General features: G+C 43.2%; 1 protein-coding gene across 11 annotated transcripts in view; it reads left to right on the top strand.

The window, feature by feature from the left end:
* The window catches only part of LOC110975024 (oxysterol-binding protein-related protein 8-like), a 58280-nt gene that overhangs the window by 30579 nt on the left and 11515 nt on the right, over positions 1–16186 (top strand). For 6 of the 11 annotated variants that reach the window (XM_087130339.1, XM_022227097.2, XM_087130338.1 and 3 more), the window contains 5 exons: positions 5752–5838; positions 13777–13878; positions 14527–14607; positions 14871–14993; positions 15557–15809. In XM_087130339.1, the coding sequence (XP_086986465.1) occupies positions 5752–5838; positions 13777–13878; positions 14527–14607; positions 14871–14993; positions 15557–15809 (646 nt within the window). Of the gene's footprint in view, positions 1–3679; positions 5233–5751; positions 5839–7507; positions 7693–7843; positions 7871–11063; positions 11085–13040; positions 13188–13776; positions 13879–14526; positions 14608–14870; positions 14994–15556; positions 15810–16186 lie in introns of those variants that run through there. The other 5 variants (XM_022227099.2, XM_022227101.2, XM_087130341.1 and 2 more) reach the window with 5 other exon arrangements.

The raw sequence follows: 16186 nt of genomic DNA, 5'->3' as shown, positions 1-16186 counted from the left end.
GCTCATTTTGTTGGTAGCGATGCGACCGTAACGCTTGCATTTCATAGTCCTTTGTGAACCAGCAAAGTGCTGTTCCTGCCAAAGGAGCTTCCGTCGCTAAGAAAATAGTGCCCTCTAAGTCCAGCTCGAGGCTCATACCGATACATGTACATGTATCTTTGTCACTCATTAGCTAACCCTAACAGTCCTCAATCCTTCACCTGTTGGAGGATTGAGGACTGTTTTATTATACCAAACAACTTTTCTCCAGAAAGTGGCATTAAATGCCATGGAAAATGTGCACGGGTCTGTCCACGCTAACGCATAGTTGCACACAACCCAAATCGTCTCTCCCTTTAACACTGCCGAGAGTCAAGAAATGAACTTAAACAATTGTACTGTACAAATATTTGTATAATAGAAGAGATACCGGTGCAGAAGTAGTTTACACAGTTTAATAGGAATTGGTTGTTACCCGTTAGTTGCTAAAATAATCAGGATTTTGATGAAAATGTCCAGCTTATTTTAGTGGTTCTGGAGGGACATGCACATCTCAGGTTTTTCCGGTTATCTAAAATACCACTATCATGGTGAAGAACAGTTCCTAAAGGAAAGAATTGTTCTTCTTCTCTGAACTTTGCCTAAAGGAATTGCTCTTCACAGCTGTTCATATATGGGTGCTACAAGTACAGTATAACATTTGAGAAGTGTGTCGAAATCTATGGCTTTTTATTTATTCGAGTTATTTTAAACCGGAATTTATGGAGAGCTACATGATTCAGGAATACATGTAGCGTACATGTACGTCACAGTGTCTGTCCACAGAGTGAAAGACATGAAACGGGCTGATTTTGCCATTCCTTGAGTAGGAAAGTTACCGGTACAACAAAAGTATATGAATCTTTCTGAGAAAAGTTTTGACGTGAATACTTCACATCATTTTTGTGTTTTGTCTATCACAAACAAAACTAAGATTTGATTTTAGGAATTCCAAATGTCTGTCCCCAGTTTTGTAACGTTTGTCACAAGTACTGTATTTTTCTCACGCAACCAAAGTAAATACAATAACGAACAATTCATTGGAAAAAGTCGATCCAGACTGTGTGTCCCCAGATAATGATCTGTGACATCATAACGTCAACATCAAACATTACATCTGTCTATGTAACAAATGTTACTCATTGAGAAAACTTACATACATGTACTATGTAGTCTTCATTTAAGCTGACGTTTAATGGTCTTTTGACCAGAAATGACTTTGAAAACCGAAAGCAAACAAGTTTGACTTGTGACCAATTCTGTTTTCATTCTCAAATTCAAACACTGAAAAAATGTCTGTTCATGTGACAAACGTGATGTCTGTCCATGTGACAAACGTGATGTCTGTCCATGTGACAAACGTGATGTCTGTCCATGTGACAAACGTGATGTCTGTCCATGTGACAAACGTGATGTCTCTCCATGTGACAAACGTGATGTCTATCCATGTGACAAACGTGATGTCTGTCCATGTGACAAACTTTGCCTTGTATTCATGAAATAAATTTCAGTGTTACACATGTACATATACTGGAATTGCTTTTCTGAGTTGTGAAAGTTTCTAAAAAGAGTATTTTGTACATTGCAGGTGCCGGTACATGTAGTGACCGCATCAATCGTATTTTGAATTTAAATGTCACATTTGAGAAACAAAGTGTCTGTCCACGTGACAAACGTTATATCTTTTAGGAATAAACTTCTGCAATTTCTTTAATGCTCTTCAATTTATCTTGACCTTTCTGTGGCAACAATCAGAAACAGTGAAGACATAAGCAAAAAATACGGGCAAAATTTTGCAGTTGCAAAGTTGTGTTGAATGTCACACAGATGTATCTGTTAGTGTGGACAGACCCAGCTTTGAAAGATCCATGTGCTTCATGAAACATGGACAGGTTCTAAAATGAGCCGTGCGCCAACTAGGAACTGCGTACGAGTACATGTATAACCACCGCAATACTTGCTTATTCCTTTCCTGTCCTGTGCCTGCCCAGTGTCATACATGTAGATTTACTCTTTGGTCTACCAAACAGGAAATCATTTATAGAAATAGAAAGGAGACCATGGCGTGACTGTCTCCATGAAATTAATCAGTCTGAGCCCATTAGAAGTGACAGTCTGTTTGGGCCATTAATCTTTCCCCAGACTACTTCCCCTGATTGTTCAGTCGTCTTAAAGCAATCTCATCATTTCGTAAATCAAACGGACAAGTTTGGTGAACGGGTTTTGCTAAACAAGCAGCACAAATTGACTTGACAAGTGATGAGATCGGTTAAAATGAAGCAGCTGTTGGTGGGTGCAGAGTGTTTAGAAAAGGGAAAGAGGAATAATGATATTGGGCTCATGTATGGTACCTGTACACCTGTACACCTGTACACCTGTACACCTGTACACCTGTACACCTGTACACTGTACCGGTAATTGAAATGGTATTTACATACATGTACATGTACAACATACAATGTACATACATGTATTTACATGTGCCAGTATACATGTACCCAGTAGTACTGGTGGTCAAGGCATGTCATGTACATGTGCCGGTACGTGTCCCATCACCGGGCCGGTTGAAGTTCCTAAAACCATCTCATCAGCTCTCTTTGGAAACTACACAGATTAATGTCATTGCCATTTCCGTCAGGCACCAATGACTAATTAAACGTGACTGCCCTCTCTTCCCTTATATGGAGACGTGCACCTGTAGGAATGGTACCATTTTATGCCTCTGGGTGGAGAGAAAGAGACAAGTGGGGATACAATATTTGGAAACTTTAGGATCGTTGGGATGTGTACACATGTACGTGTGACCCGCTCTGCAAAAAAGGAGTCATGTCACCAGGGCCCTTTTGAGTTGAAGGTCTTTGAAAAATATTGTACAGTAGGAATTCTAAACATTTTAGAATCCACGCGACGTCAACTCTCATCAGACCAAACGAAGAGACACATACAAACAAAGAGTTCAAATTCCTCAATCTACATGTACATATGTACGTAATGCAAAGTAAACCTCAAATATATTCATTTTTACCGAGCGGGTCGCATGGTTGCTTGTACAGGCTGCAAAGTGATTAGTGTCTCACATTTGGCCTGTGCGGTCCCTTCCCCTTCTCCAAGTTATGAATGCAGGTTTTAATCAAAATGCCAAAAAATACATGTACATTTAGATGCATGGATAATTTCGTTAACTGACGCACCGACTTTGAATTCAGCCCCAATTATTCATAGTGGCCCCGTCGGGCACCGCATTGCTCTCCAAAAAAAAAAACCAAAAGACTAGAAAGAAACCCACAGTAATACTAAAGCAACCCCCCCTCCAAAAGAAAAGAAAAACAGGGGCATATCAGCCGTAAATCAATTTGAAGATATTGCAGCGCGTGTCGCATGATCGCATCCAGCTAATTTTAGACGTCTGCCCCGAGGGCTCGATGCTGACGTGCGACGGCAAGATTTATTGTACCGTTTCTGGTTTTGTATACACGAGCCCCCGCCTGAAAAGATAAAAGTGGAAACAGTTTGTTAGTGTTAGCCTGCCCAGTTTGGAATTCCAGACTGAAATTTTTTTTTCCGTTTGCGCATCAATGTCTTCCTTTTTCATGCTGAATTGTCAAAAGGATCCCGAGTTTGTATGTTCCAACCAGTTTGTCCTTCGCTCTCGTCGTGGCTAGTGCCCCGAAAATTAAGATAGCGCTCTTGTAACACCACTGATGGATATTGTCCTTTTTCCTTTCAGTAATTTCTCGAAGTTGTCTAATTTAGGAGTTCTTCTCAGTTAATGGTTCTTTATTTTCCTCTCATCCATCATTCTGCTCTTCCACTTTCTTGAAGTTGCAGACCTGTGGTAAATTTGTCACCGGAGTCCTGAATATTTCTGTCAAACTTGCCTCTCGCTTTGCAATTATTCCACAATTTTTGTGATTGGCTGGCTGCCTGACTACTCGTACTTCCTCGGGACATATGAGAAGATTGTCAACCTGTGAGCCAGAGGATTTTGTTGGCAATCTAATCAACTTGTCATCTTTGTCATTGAACTTCGGAAGCCCAAATCCCAGACAGTGTGTGCCGTGCTCCGCAGTTGATCTTCCGTCGAGAGTTGTGGCCGAATTGTCTTGTCAAGAGTTCAGCAGAGAGGAGCCATTCGACATTTCACATCAAAAAATTTGATTCCGTACAAGTTGCTCAGACGACCAGCTTTGCTTTCATAGAACGCAGGCCTACCGGCAAACCTTACTTGTCCCGTGACATTTCCAGCTAATTTTGGATCCAGTCATCTGGTGACATCTTGAGAGAGTTTTTACTTTGACTCTGGATTCTGTGAGCTGCGCCAAGCCTCCCAAGTCCTCATCGACCGTCCACTCTGTCATCCTCCCCTTCTGCTGCTGCCGTCTCTGCTTCTCGATCCCACTGTCAAGCATGCCTTCCCCACATCTCCTCCTCTGTCATACGTTCTGTCGCCTCCTGCTGGTCTTGCTTTGCCTCGCCCTGCTCATCTCCGTCTCGCTGTCTCGTCCCCACTCCTTCGCTCCATCCCATCCTCCCTTCCTCCCTCCTTTGCTCCCTCCTGCTGCCCCGCCGTCTTGCTGCAAAATAAACAGCTCCCTCTCTTGAACCTCTCTGTTGTCGTCCTGTGCCGTTTCCTCCAGTGCTCTCTTCTCGGTATCTTCCCTGTTGCTAACCTCTCCGGTCTTCATCCTTTCCTCATCCCAATCATCAGTTCATAATCTGTATTTTCACATCCTCTTTAGTCTACCACTGCATTGGGAAGTTAGTAGTGTAATTTGTGCTCAAAATTTCAGTGGACTTCCAGTGAACATAAAGCAGTGTACATTATGTAATTGCATGACATTACCTTCCTCAATCCCAAATAATCTTCCAACACCTAGTGGATTTTGTAGGATTTAGGAGGATTAAGGTTGATCCCTACATGTAGCGATACATTTGTCCGAAATATAGGAATTCAACCCCACCCATCCATTCTTTTGATGGTCTCCCTTTTTTATCCAAGTTCCCCTACATGCCCTCCTGACCTTTGACCTTCGACCTTCACATTGTAGTCCCCTACATTAACTGTCCATTATTCAGCTGGTCTTCTCCGAACTCCACCTTTTATAACCTCGAATCTTGAACACTCAGCCGCAAGCGTGGTCTGTTCTGTGACATTTCATGAGCTCACGAGCTTCGCGGTTGGAATGGTCTGCCCAGCAGGCGAGAAAATGCTTCGTAAGGAATCATTCTCTTTTTGGATTCTAGTGCAGCATGAAAAAAAAGGCCTCAACTTTTAGTGCCATAACTTTTTTAATGCACGATATCGTCGTACTGTACATGTACATGTGCGTGCACGTCATATGAGCATGTCACTGCCACATACACCCGACAAAACAATTTTCTGCGGCCAGTTTTCTTGAAGTGTTTTTCTTTGTGAGGCACCTCAGATTTATGTTATAAGCAAATCTTCACTCTGCATTTATCTTGGACCAAGACATTTACTGCCATGTTAGGCTACTAGAAAGATTAGTACACTGAAAGGATCTACATACAGTACATGCATATACATGGACATGCAGCACCTTACAAGACTAAAGTTAAAAGACAAGCATGAGCTCATAATAAATATTATCTCCATGTATACGTGTATTCTGCTTTTCTCAGTTTCTGTGAGTCACTCCAATTCCATCAGAGTACCATCTGACCTTTTTTAAGCGCTGGAAATTTTACGTTCTATTTTCTCCTCTTCTGCAGTCTGAAGGGAAACTCAACACGAGCGGCGATGGCTACGGGTCCTCGGGCACCACGCCCAGCAAGCTGTCCAAGCGGGAGTCGCTCAAGGTGAGTTTATCAGCTCTGAGAGTAGAAAAGCACCCTCACTGGCCAAGAAGAGAGAGGCTAGCAGGGACCATTTCAACCAGGCACCAGGCGCATGCACAAAGACTTTTTATTTTGAAATTGGTTGCACACATTCAGCGTGGCTCTCGCACACAGTGCAAGCCCAAAGTGAGTCACCACCGAAGGGATGTTGTTCCTAAGTGTGCTTAAAATTGTGCCAACTTTCTTGCCTGCACAGCCTGAGTGGATGGTGGGAACTGAACAGAAACGATCTGGTCTCTGCAGTGGGCTCTGTGCACAAGTGCACTGACACTCTACCCTCAAATGCTTCCAGGTGCTAGTTTGCTCACATTCAAGAGAAAAATCCTCGAGCTCGTGTATGCTTGAGCGATGCACTCATTTACCGGTAGTACATATGTGCAGTACATGTGCCAGTACGTGTATATTTCGTAGTTGTGGGGACATACCGTCGCATGTCTGACGAGCCAGCAAATCAACCGTTCTGGTGATTTTCAGATTTTATCTCACAAACTGACAAATAGGTTGGACAGCAGTATTCAGACAAAGTATTGCTCATAGAGCCAAAATACAAATGAGGAAATGATTTTAAATGACCAATTTTGTATCTTTTATGCACAGAGATCAAAAGAGAGTTGGATTAAATATCGGAAACGAGCACGCAACTGCTTAAAAAGGTGTTTTTCTAAAATAAAACAGTGTTATTTCATTTTCGTCGGTTCGTCAGATGTACATGTATGACGATACTGTACATGTACACTCGTCCTCTTACCTAATTTGGGGGGATTAACAACACTGTGTGTTTTGGTTCATAACTAAAGAAATTGTCTCCTTAAACCCTGGCAAGGCGTAACGATACCTGTACCCCACATCAACCAAAAAGTACTCTTGTGTCTGGCGCCACCAAGCGTCTCAAAGTCTCCCATTACGTGTACATGTAGGTCAGAGTCTGACCTGTTGGGACCCTTGTACTGAATTCGTACATTTGCCAGCTACCTGTGCATGTACCGATATATCTGTCCTTATGACTGCCAAGAGGCCATGGCTGTTGACTTGTGTCATACTCTTGATGCCAGATGGACAGATTTTGTGCCTTCTCTCCCCCGCTTTTTTGCCCTCCGTGGCACCATGCAAAATGATTTGTGTCAAGAATGCCATTCTGATGTTCATCTAATGACATGTGTATAATACATGCGTACATGTACAGTGCATGTTATCAGTACATACAGTCTTCCAACTGTGACCGATTTAGCTCAGCTACATTAATACGAAACTGAGTGCAGCCGCTACATATGTACATGTATCGGTAGCCAAGCAGATGGCTACCAATCACTAAATGCCCTGGCACTTGAAAGGCATTCGAGGCACTTCATTGGTTCGTCTGCGCATTGCCATTTCAGGGTTCCCAGCCACGGGAGCGGATAGTTGCACTTCTTGTGATAAGCAGACCTCTGCTGGCCTCCTCTTGTAATGGGTGCGATGGGGCATGCAAAGTATCCACTCCTGTCAGCCTTGTTTATTCATTAAGCAGGTAATCATTAACTTGAACAAGCCAAATAGGGACGGGGGAAAAAATATTTGACAAGTAGGTCAATGAATTTTGCTAGGAGACGGGATCTGACAACAATAAATAGAATTGCTTCTCCCTGAGAAAATAAACCCCCCCGCAATCAGATCTGGTCCAGGTTTGTAGAGAGTGGACGTGGTGTTTACAGAGGCCAAGTTGGGGCAGAAACTGCTGGCTGTTGTGACCTTGGAGAATCGGTGGCCGCTTCTGTTTTCTGTGTTTTCTACCTGATCAATTTGACAGGGGATCCGTCTGGAACCATGGATAAAGATGTACGTGAGCATGTACATGTGGGTACCTGTGTTTTAGAGCTAATACACAACCCCCCCATGTAAATTTTCTTGTTTCATATATACATGTACATGTAACAGTACATGTACATGTACTGTTACATGTGTACTCTGCCTGATAAATTTGACAGGGGATCCTCCTGGGACCATGGATAAAGATGTGCGCGTACATGTGCATGTAAGAGTACATGTACATGTACTGTTCATGTACATGTAGGTTTGATTTATTGATTTATTTACATGTATATTTTGATGTACAGTGCCTGGGAGCAGCTTGATGGATTAGGAATGTCCCCAAAGTGGGTATTTCGCAAGAACAGCGGGTCCAATTTTCGTAAAAATGGTGTCAAAATGATTGCAAGACATCAACTTGAATGCTTTTGCAGCGGTGGAAGTCAGAGAAAACATTGAAGGTTGGGGGGGGGAGATTTCTGTATTAATATTGTACGTGTACGTGTACCGGTAGATGTTGCTTCCAGGCTTTCGCAATAGATGTTTCAAGCACTTAGTGTATACTGCCGGTAGTACCTGGTACATTCATGAGTGATTATCTGTCCAGTGCCTACAGCTACATGTACAAATGAGTACTTTCAAGCACTTAGTGACTGCCGGTAGTACCTGGTACATTCATGAGTGATTATCTGTCCAGTGCCTACAGCTACATGTACAAACGAGTACTTTCAAGCACTTAATGTATACTAGTCTACCGGTAGTACCTGGTACATTCATGAGTGATTATCTGTCCAGTGCCTACAGCTACATGTACAAACGAGTACTTTCAAGCACTTAGTGACTGCCGGTAGTACCTGGTACATTCATGAGTGATTATCTGTCCAGTGCCTACAGCTACATGTACAAACGAGTACTTTCAAGCACTTAATGTATACTAGTCTACCGGTAGTACCTGGTACATTCATGAGTGATTATCTGTCCAGTGCCTACAGCTACATGTACAAACGAGTACTTTCAAGCACTTAATGTATACTAGTCTACCGGTAGTACCTGGTACATTCATGAGTGATTATGTGTCCAGTGCCTACAGCTACATGTACAAACGAGTACTTTCAAGCACTTAATGTATACTAGTCTACCGGTAGTACCTGGTACATTCATGAGTGATTATCTGTCCAGTGCCTACATCTACATGTACAAACGAGTACTTTCAAGCACTTAGTGTATACTGCCGGTAGTGCCTGGTACATTCATGAGTGATTATCTGTCCAGTGCCTACAGCTACATGTACAAATGAGTACTTTCAAGCACTTAGTGACTGCCGGTAGTACCTGGTACATTCATGATTGATTATCTGTCCAGTGCCTACAGCTACATGTACAAACGAGTATTTTCAAGCACTTAATGTATACTAGTCTACCGGTAGTACCTGGTACATTCATGAGTGATTATCTGTCCAGTGCCTACAGCTACATGTACAAACGAGTACTTTCAAGCACTTAATGTATACTAGTCTACCGGTAGTACCTGGTACATTCATGAGTGATTATGTGTCCAGTGCCTACAGCTACATGTACAAACGAGTACTTTCAAGCACTTAATGTATACTAGTCTACCGGTAGTACCTGATACATTCATGATTGATTATCTGTCCAGTGCCTACAGCTACATGTACAAACGAGTACTTTCAAGCACTTAGTGTATACTAGTCTACCGGTAGTACCTGGTACATTCATGATTGATTATCTGTCCAGTGCCTACAGCTACATGTACATGTACAAACGAGTACTTTCAAGCACTTAGTGTATACTAGTCTACCGGTAGTACCTGGTACATTCATGAGTGATTATGTGTCCAGTGCCAACAGCTACATGCACTAGTACATGTCCCGGTGTGCATAGGTACATGTATGTATGTACATGTATACATACAGAAGTGCATGTACCCGGTATACTTACCCAAATGGTCATGCCATCGTGCATCAGTGCACTCACCTATTCATGATGTGAAAAATGCATCGTGTGTTGCCTTGACGACAGCATCAACTGCACGAGAGAGCTTACAGTGGGTCCCCGCATGAGCCAGCTGGTTAATTTTACAGTGTGTTCGCATGCACAGTAATTAATGAGGTGTGCTGCTTTTGGGGAGATTAGTGGATGGAAATATTTATGACGGTTCTCTCAAGCCTGGATGGCTGGATCAAAAAAAACTGCCTTTCGTCGGCTTGTTACGTGTACCTCAAAAGTGTCATGTCAAGGGAGGGTCGCGGATTATCTTACAGCTTGGGCACTTAATAAATAAAGAACTGAGGATGTGCATATATAGCTACATGTACATGTAGACTTGGAACAAGCACCACTTTGCTGTGAAAAGGAAGAGCCGAATAACTGTCAAATGAACGATTGATGCACCATGCAGTGTGAGGTACATGTATCGGCAGCACACTGTACGTGTACATTGTCTGTGTACCGATAAATGTTCCGTTAAGGCAGAAGATCAGGTACCGTTATGTTGCACATGGACTGCTCCTTACCACAACTTCACTTCCAGAGCCTGCCAAGTGTCTTGAACTCACGGCAGACGTGTGGCTTGAGCGACAGCGCGATTCTTGTGAGAGCATTGGTTGTCCCCGCCAATTTCCCCGGGAAGGAAGGAGCTCATTTTTGTCTGCACATGAACATACACTGCAGGCGCTGTGCACAACTCACTCGGGACGTTGTTTCAAGGTGACTGAGGCACTAGACAGGACGGAACGCTGACATGGCCAGCAGCAGCCTCGTTACTACCGTCTGACTCGTGCATGTAGAAAAAAACTGTGCCTTATGAGGGCTTCAGGACTTCTCTCCCAAGTTAATTGATTTTCCGATCCCCTGAGTTTCTAAGAGCAGGAAGATCTCATGACTAAGAATGTTAAGGTTAATCACACTATTGAAAATCTGAGAAGTGCTGTTGGCACAGAACCGCTAGCTCTGCTATGGGTGTGTGTGGATGAGTAGTGTGAATTACACGTAGAACATCTGAATAGGTTCTGCATGTAGCGGGCCAGCGACTTGTGAGTTTTCTGCAGTCTACAGCTCCCTGAGAGAAATTCAACAAGACAGTTTCCATTGACTCCGAGTTTGTCAGTTTCTGGCTTGGCATACATGTAACTCATTGAGAGATTGGCACCAGTTTGATACACGCACCTCAAGACTCCGGACTCTGTGATCTGTGGGAGGTCTGGTAGACTCTCCTCTAGCAAAGTCTTTGGAGTTCTGATCTGACTTCAGAGCAAGAAATCTCAACATCATCAGTGCCGTCTGTGATCTTTGGACGCGTATTGACGATCCGTGGCAATCCTCAAATCTGTGGGTGCTTACATGTACATGTATTCATACGCTCAGCTGAACCCCATCCGAGCTTTAATATTGTCAGAAATGAAGGTAAAAGTCTTTTTCTGTGTTCCCACAAAATATTTTTAGGCTTATATAGATTTCACTGAATTTACTGAGCCTCCGTGGCACGGTAATAGTCTGGTTATAAGGTACCGTGGCTTTTAATTCTTACGTGGTTGTTTGAATTTAAAGTGCAGTGCCTAGATCATGGACGGGAATGACAATAAATTTTTCCTCATGAGTGGTACAAATGCACCGGTAGTCCGTTGTTTCAGTTGTGACTACATGTATGACTCTTGCATCCAGTTTCGAAACGAATGCATCCATTGAGCATGTCCCAGCTGGCTTTGTTAAAATGTACACGTACATACATGTACATAGTACAAGTAGCATTTCTCAGTTCTGTTGTGACAGACCTCACTTCAGGAATTAAATGTGGACTTATGTAATGAGCCACCACGTCACCGGTTCACGGTCACTGGTTGCGGCCCATTGAAATTTGTAGAGCGTCAAATGGCTACATGTACTATTTATTGCTTGAGTCAAGGCCCATTGTTGCGTGTACCGGTAATGATGATTCACCTGTGTGAGTAAAAAGAAAACAAGGAATGTGAAACTTTGAACATCATCATACGGGGGGAGGTACATGATATATTGTTCATTTATGGTATGTACCGGTGTACACACCCACGCATTTATAGACATGTAGATCGTGTCAAAATTACTTGGCTGCACCATACTGTACGTCACACACGACTTGGTGGGAAGCAGTTACAGCCTCAACTATAGAGTTGTGCATAATTTCAAGCCGCAGCCAAGTAATGCAGACACAGCCGTACATTGTCATGTAGGTTAGGAGTCCTTTTATGAAGCATATCAGTCCCAGACTTGTTCAAATTAACCCTGGTGTGCAGGCTTCCACCGGATGGTTCCGGTTTGGTGTTGCTTTCATTCTTTCATTTTCGTTTTTCACAGGCCTTGTCAATCTCAAAATGAAAAATGTCTCCAATTGTTAAGTTATCCTTAATCTCTGATATGGTGTACATGTACATGGACTGTCATTATGTCTGGCTTTTTTGGTGGTAATCTTGCCGTATTCAAATTCACAAAGGCAATTTGATTTTTTTTCCCAAGCAGTGTAATTTCACCAAAACAAACATAAACATGGTAAAAGAAACCATTATTTACCCTCTGTTTACATGTACATGTACATGCATGGTGCCGGTATACATGTTTGTACATGTACGTGTAAATTATTGATAAATAATGAATTATTTAATGAATTCATGACTGCCTTTTTACCCCCAAAATACTGCCTATTCAGGTATATACATGCTTGTATATTAATTTTGGACATTTTTTTAATTCATACTGGAATATTTTCTGTAGGAACGTTAATTACCGTAGGGTTCCCACTCCCATGGAAAAACCTGGAAAAAACATTGTCTTGGAAAGTTACGGAAAATTGGGGGAAAAGGGTGTTGTTGAATCCAGTTGTCAGAGGAAAAAAAGTCACGAAAATTAAAAATCATACAAGGGTTTTTTTTTTTTTTGATGGGGTACTTTTGATGTGATAACGGAACAGTGATAAATTCCTTGTCAGTCTGTAGAGAAGTGGCTGTGGGGCTCATCCAATTCTTATCAAACAACTTTTCTCTGGAAAACGGCCTGAAATGTCACAGAAATTGTCATAGTTTTAGTCCTGTAAAGTCCTAGAAAGTCATGGATTTTTTTTTCAGATTTCTTTGAGAACCTTGTACAAACGAGGCCCCTAAATCCCCCCCTATTTCCCTTAATGAGTCACCCATTAATGGGCCTGCTTAACCGCACTGGAGAGATTTCCACTCTCAGGTTTCCAAAGTGAACCTCGGGTTAACCAGAGGTTTGGGCTTTCCTGAATAGGATCCGGCGGCCATCTTGCATTCTCCCACGCGCGCTCAGGACTCAGCAACAGTATGACCAGACCAACCTCTGGTTGCATTGTAAACATTGCGAAATCCTTTTAAATGCTTGGGTGGGGCATGTTGACAGATACAGTGAATGTCTGTCATTGGAGATAGACATTACATTACCTGGCAGTGCTAAAAGTTCTGGAAAAAGAAAACAGCAAAAATGGCTTCAAGACGTGGAATTAGTTTCAAGTATTTCACAGTGAGTACATGTAAAGGTAGCTGTACAGTAAACCGATGATAAATCCTCATTGCTTAGTGTGACCGTTACTCCTACGTTTTATGCACGTACATGTACATAGACATGCATATACTGTACATGTACATATTTTAGGTACACGTACATGTATGTACATGGAGGCATGTTGTAGTCGGGTCCATCAAAAGTCCCTGTGTCTTTGTCCAGTACAAATGGAGCAAAAGTCAATTGGTCCAGTCACTAAGTCAAACTATTCCAGTGAACCGTTAAAAAAGCATTCCTTTGTCATCGTTCACCTCATTATTCATGGCTGGTCTTGTGAAGGGACTTGTGACAGACTTGGCTACAATACCACACGGACGTAGACCAGAATACATGTACATCATGGACAAAAAATGGTAGCATTAGGCAAGTATACCCCCCAGGGAGCTGATGGTTTCAGGAATATTCAGACGACGTGAGCCCAGTGCGCAGGGATAACGATGGGCGCATAGACACATGTACACTCCGTGATATGCACTATACAAGAACTGACTATTATGATGGTTTTTTTTTCATGAAATGGCTACTGTAACTCTGTCCCATTTTCCAGGCTCAGAAGAAGAACTACCGACGGGAGAAGAAGAGGGTCACCAAGGAGCTGCTTAGCGCCCTCAAGGATCCATCCATCATCGTAATGGCTGACCACCTGAAGGTACGTGTATGCTTTGGGCTCACACCGTGAGGGCGCTGTCATGGGCTGGTGGGAAAGTGCCCTGACAAGGCCGGGTTCCCGCTGCCTGAAAAAGTCGTGGACATTTGGTTTCGTTTTCCCAGACCTGGAAGAGTCGTGGAATTTTGTAAAAATGAATAAAGTCATGGAATTTTTCAAACACAGTGTGTGGTTCTGTTGCCAGATGCAAGTGCATAAAATGTGTGATTTTTATTCGCAACTTTAAAAGTCTGGATAATCCAAGAAAATGGGTTATTGGGTCATGGATTTTCATAATTTGGTCATGGAGAAGTCGTGGAATTTATTTGTCCTGTAGGTGCAAGGACCCTGCAAGGCAAACATGTAGGGACGTTTCACACCAGGGTCACATGTGCATTGGCTGAGTCTGAAATGCTCTGCTGTGGCCTGAAATTCTGCACAAGTCTGCTCGTTGGACCAGCCAAAAGATTCGTTTTTAAAAATACTGCAGATCGTTATGTTTATTGGTTATTTACACTTGCTTGCAACCAGCAAGGTCGATAAATTTACAATGTTCATTAGCAGTGAGATGAAAAATGAATCAGGTGACCTCAGATGACCTCTGACCTAGTCTTTGCAGTTGAAGAGTTATTTTTCCCTTTTATTCTTCAGGTAAGGGGAACCTTGAAGGGCTGGACTAAATTGTGGTGTGTCCTGAAGCCTGGTTTGCTCATCATCTACAAGAGTCCCAAGGTATGTGAAGATTTCCAAACTTGCCGTGAAATTCATGTAAAGGACGGGGTTTGACAGCTAAAGAACGCCTGTCTAAATTTTTGAGTCTGTTCAATGTAGCATAAATCTTAACACTAGGATATTATTTCGTGAAAATAGCCAGAACTCTGAAAAGTTCTGAAGTCCCGTCGAAATGCAGAGAGTGAATTGAAATCTTGAGATTCTTCTTCTTTCTTTGCAATATTGCCGTACTGACCCCAGTTTCGGTTTTGGCGCTTTTACAGCATGGGCAGTGGGTGGGCACGATTCTCTTGAACAATTGCGAGCTGATTGAGAGACCCTCTCGAAAGGATGGCTTCTGCTTCAAAATCTATCATCCGCTGGACCAGTCCATTTGGGCAACCAGGGTAGGGCAACTTAGATTCCTCTTTCTCTTTTTCCTTCACCTGTATCTGTTTTTACTACCACGCAGGCGGGAGATACCATACCGGTACATCACAACTCCGTTGGTAGTCGACCAGCAGTCCTCCAACAAACTTGCTCAGAAATGCAGCATAAATTTACCCAACGGTGTTGGCAAGTTGCCATAAAAGTTGTATTTTTTTATTTATGGGTATACTCTGTGTACCGCGAGCCCGTGGTTTGTACCCATCACCAGCAGAACAAAGAAAGATTTGGGGGGTCTGATTGGCACAGTGTTGCCTTCCACCTCTGAGGCCCGGGTTCGAATTCTGCCCAGTTAATCTAAAACTAAACATTCCTTCATTGTCCTCTTCCCCCGGCATTCCTAAATACAACAGTTTATAACTGAGAAGGTGCTAGTCTGGTTACATAAAAAGCGATTTACGATTCAAAGTTTGCAGTTTCCCAAGAGCGATTTCCCCAAAGCGATTTACGATTCAAAGTTTGCAGTTTCCCGATACTTGGTTCCACTAAAAGTTGTTCGCTTTCCATCCATTTTTTTGGCCAGGGGCCGAAAGGCGAGACGATGGGCTCCATAACCCAGCCCTTGCCCAGCCAGTACCTGATCTTCCGGGCCCCCTCGGAGGCAGCCGGCAAGTGCTGGATGGATGCCTTGGAGCTGGCGCTACGCTGCTCAAGCCTGCTGATGCGCTCCATGCGGGACGGCACCGCCCTGGACCCAGCGACCCTCAGCCAGTCCTTCAGCAAGGAGAAGGGGCTGAACGAGAGCGAGATTGAGAACACCCACTTCAAACACGAAGGTAATTTCAACCCCCCGGCCCAAACGGCTGGCTTTTGCTGAAAGTGCCTTTCAGGATGATCGTCCGGATTAGAATTGGAGGTGAAGCAGAGGCAGACCGCTAGGGGCCTTATCCACTGGCTTGATGGGGGCTGGAATGCCCGCCATAACCTCACAGCACAGGCCAAGGCATAGTTAAGCAAGTCCGCATTTCCATCAAAGGACGGACTCAGTATCAAGTCCAACCACACGCAAGAAGAAATGGGAGCCATTTCTGCACTGGTGGCATGCTGGCAGACAAGTTATACGCATGCAGTAATTGAGTGCTTATTCAACAAGTGTTGTAACTGTCCAAAATGCACAGATGTTTCAAATTAAGAGTGCGTGTGCCGTGTGCGT

This window comes from Acanthaster planci, linkage group LG20, assembly GCF_054643075.1.
Source record: "Acanthaster planci isolate LZ-2023a linkage group LG20, COTS_SCS, whole genome shotgun sequence".
NCBI classification, from domain to species: Eukaryota; Metazoa; Echinodermata; class Asteroidea; order Valvatida; family Acanthasteridae; genus Acanthaster; species Acanthaster planci.
This window is presented reverse-complemented; position numbering and strand designations above follow the sequence as displayed.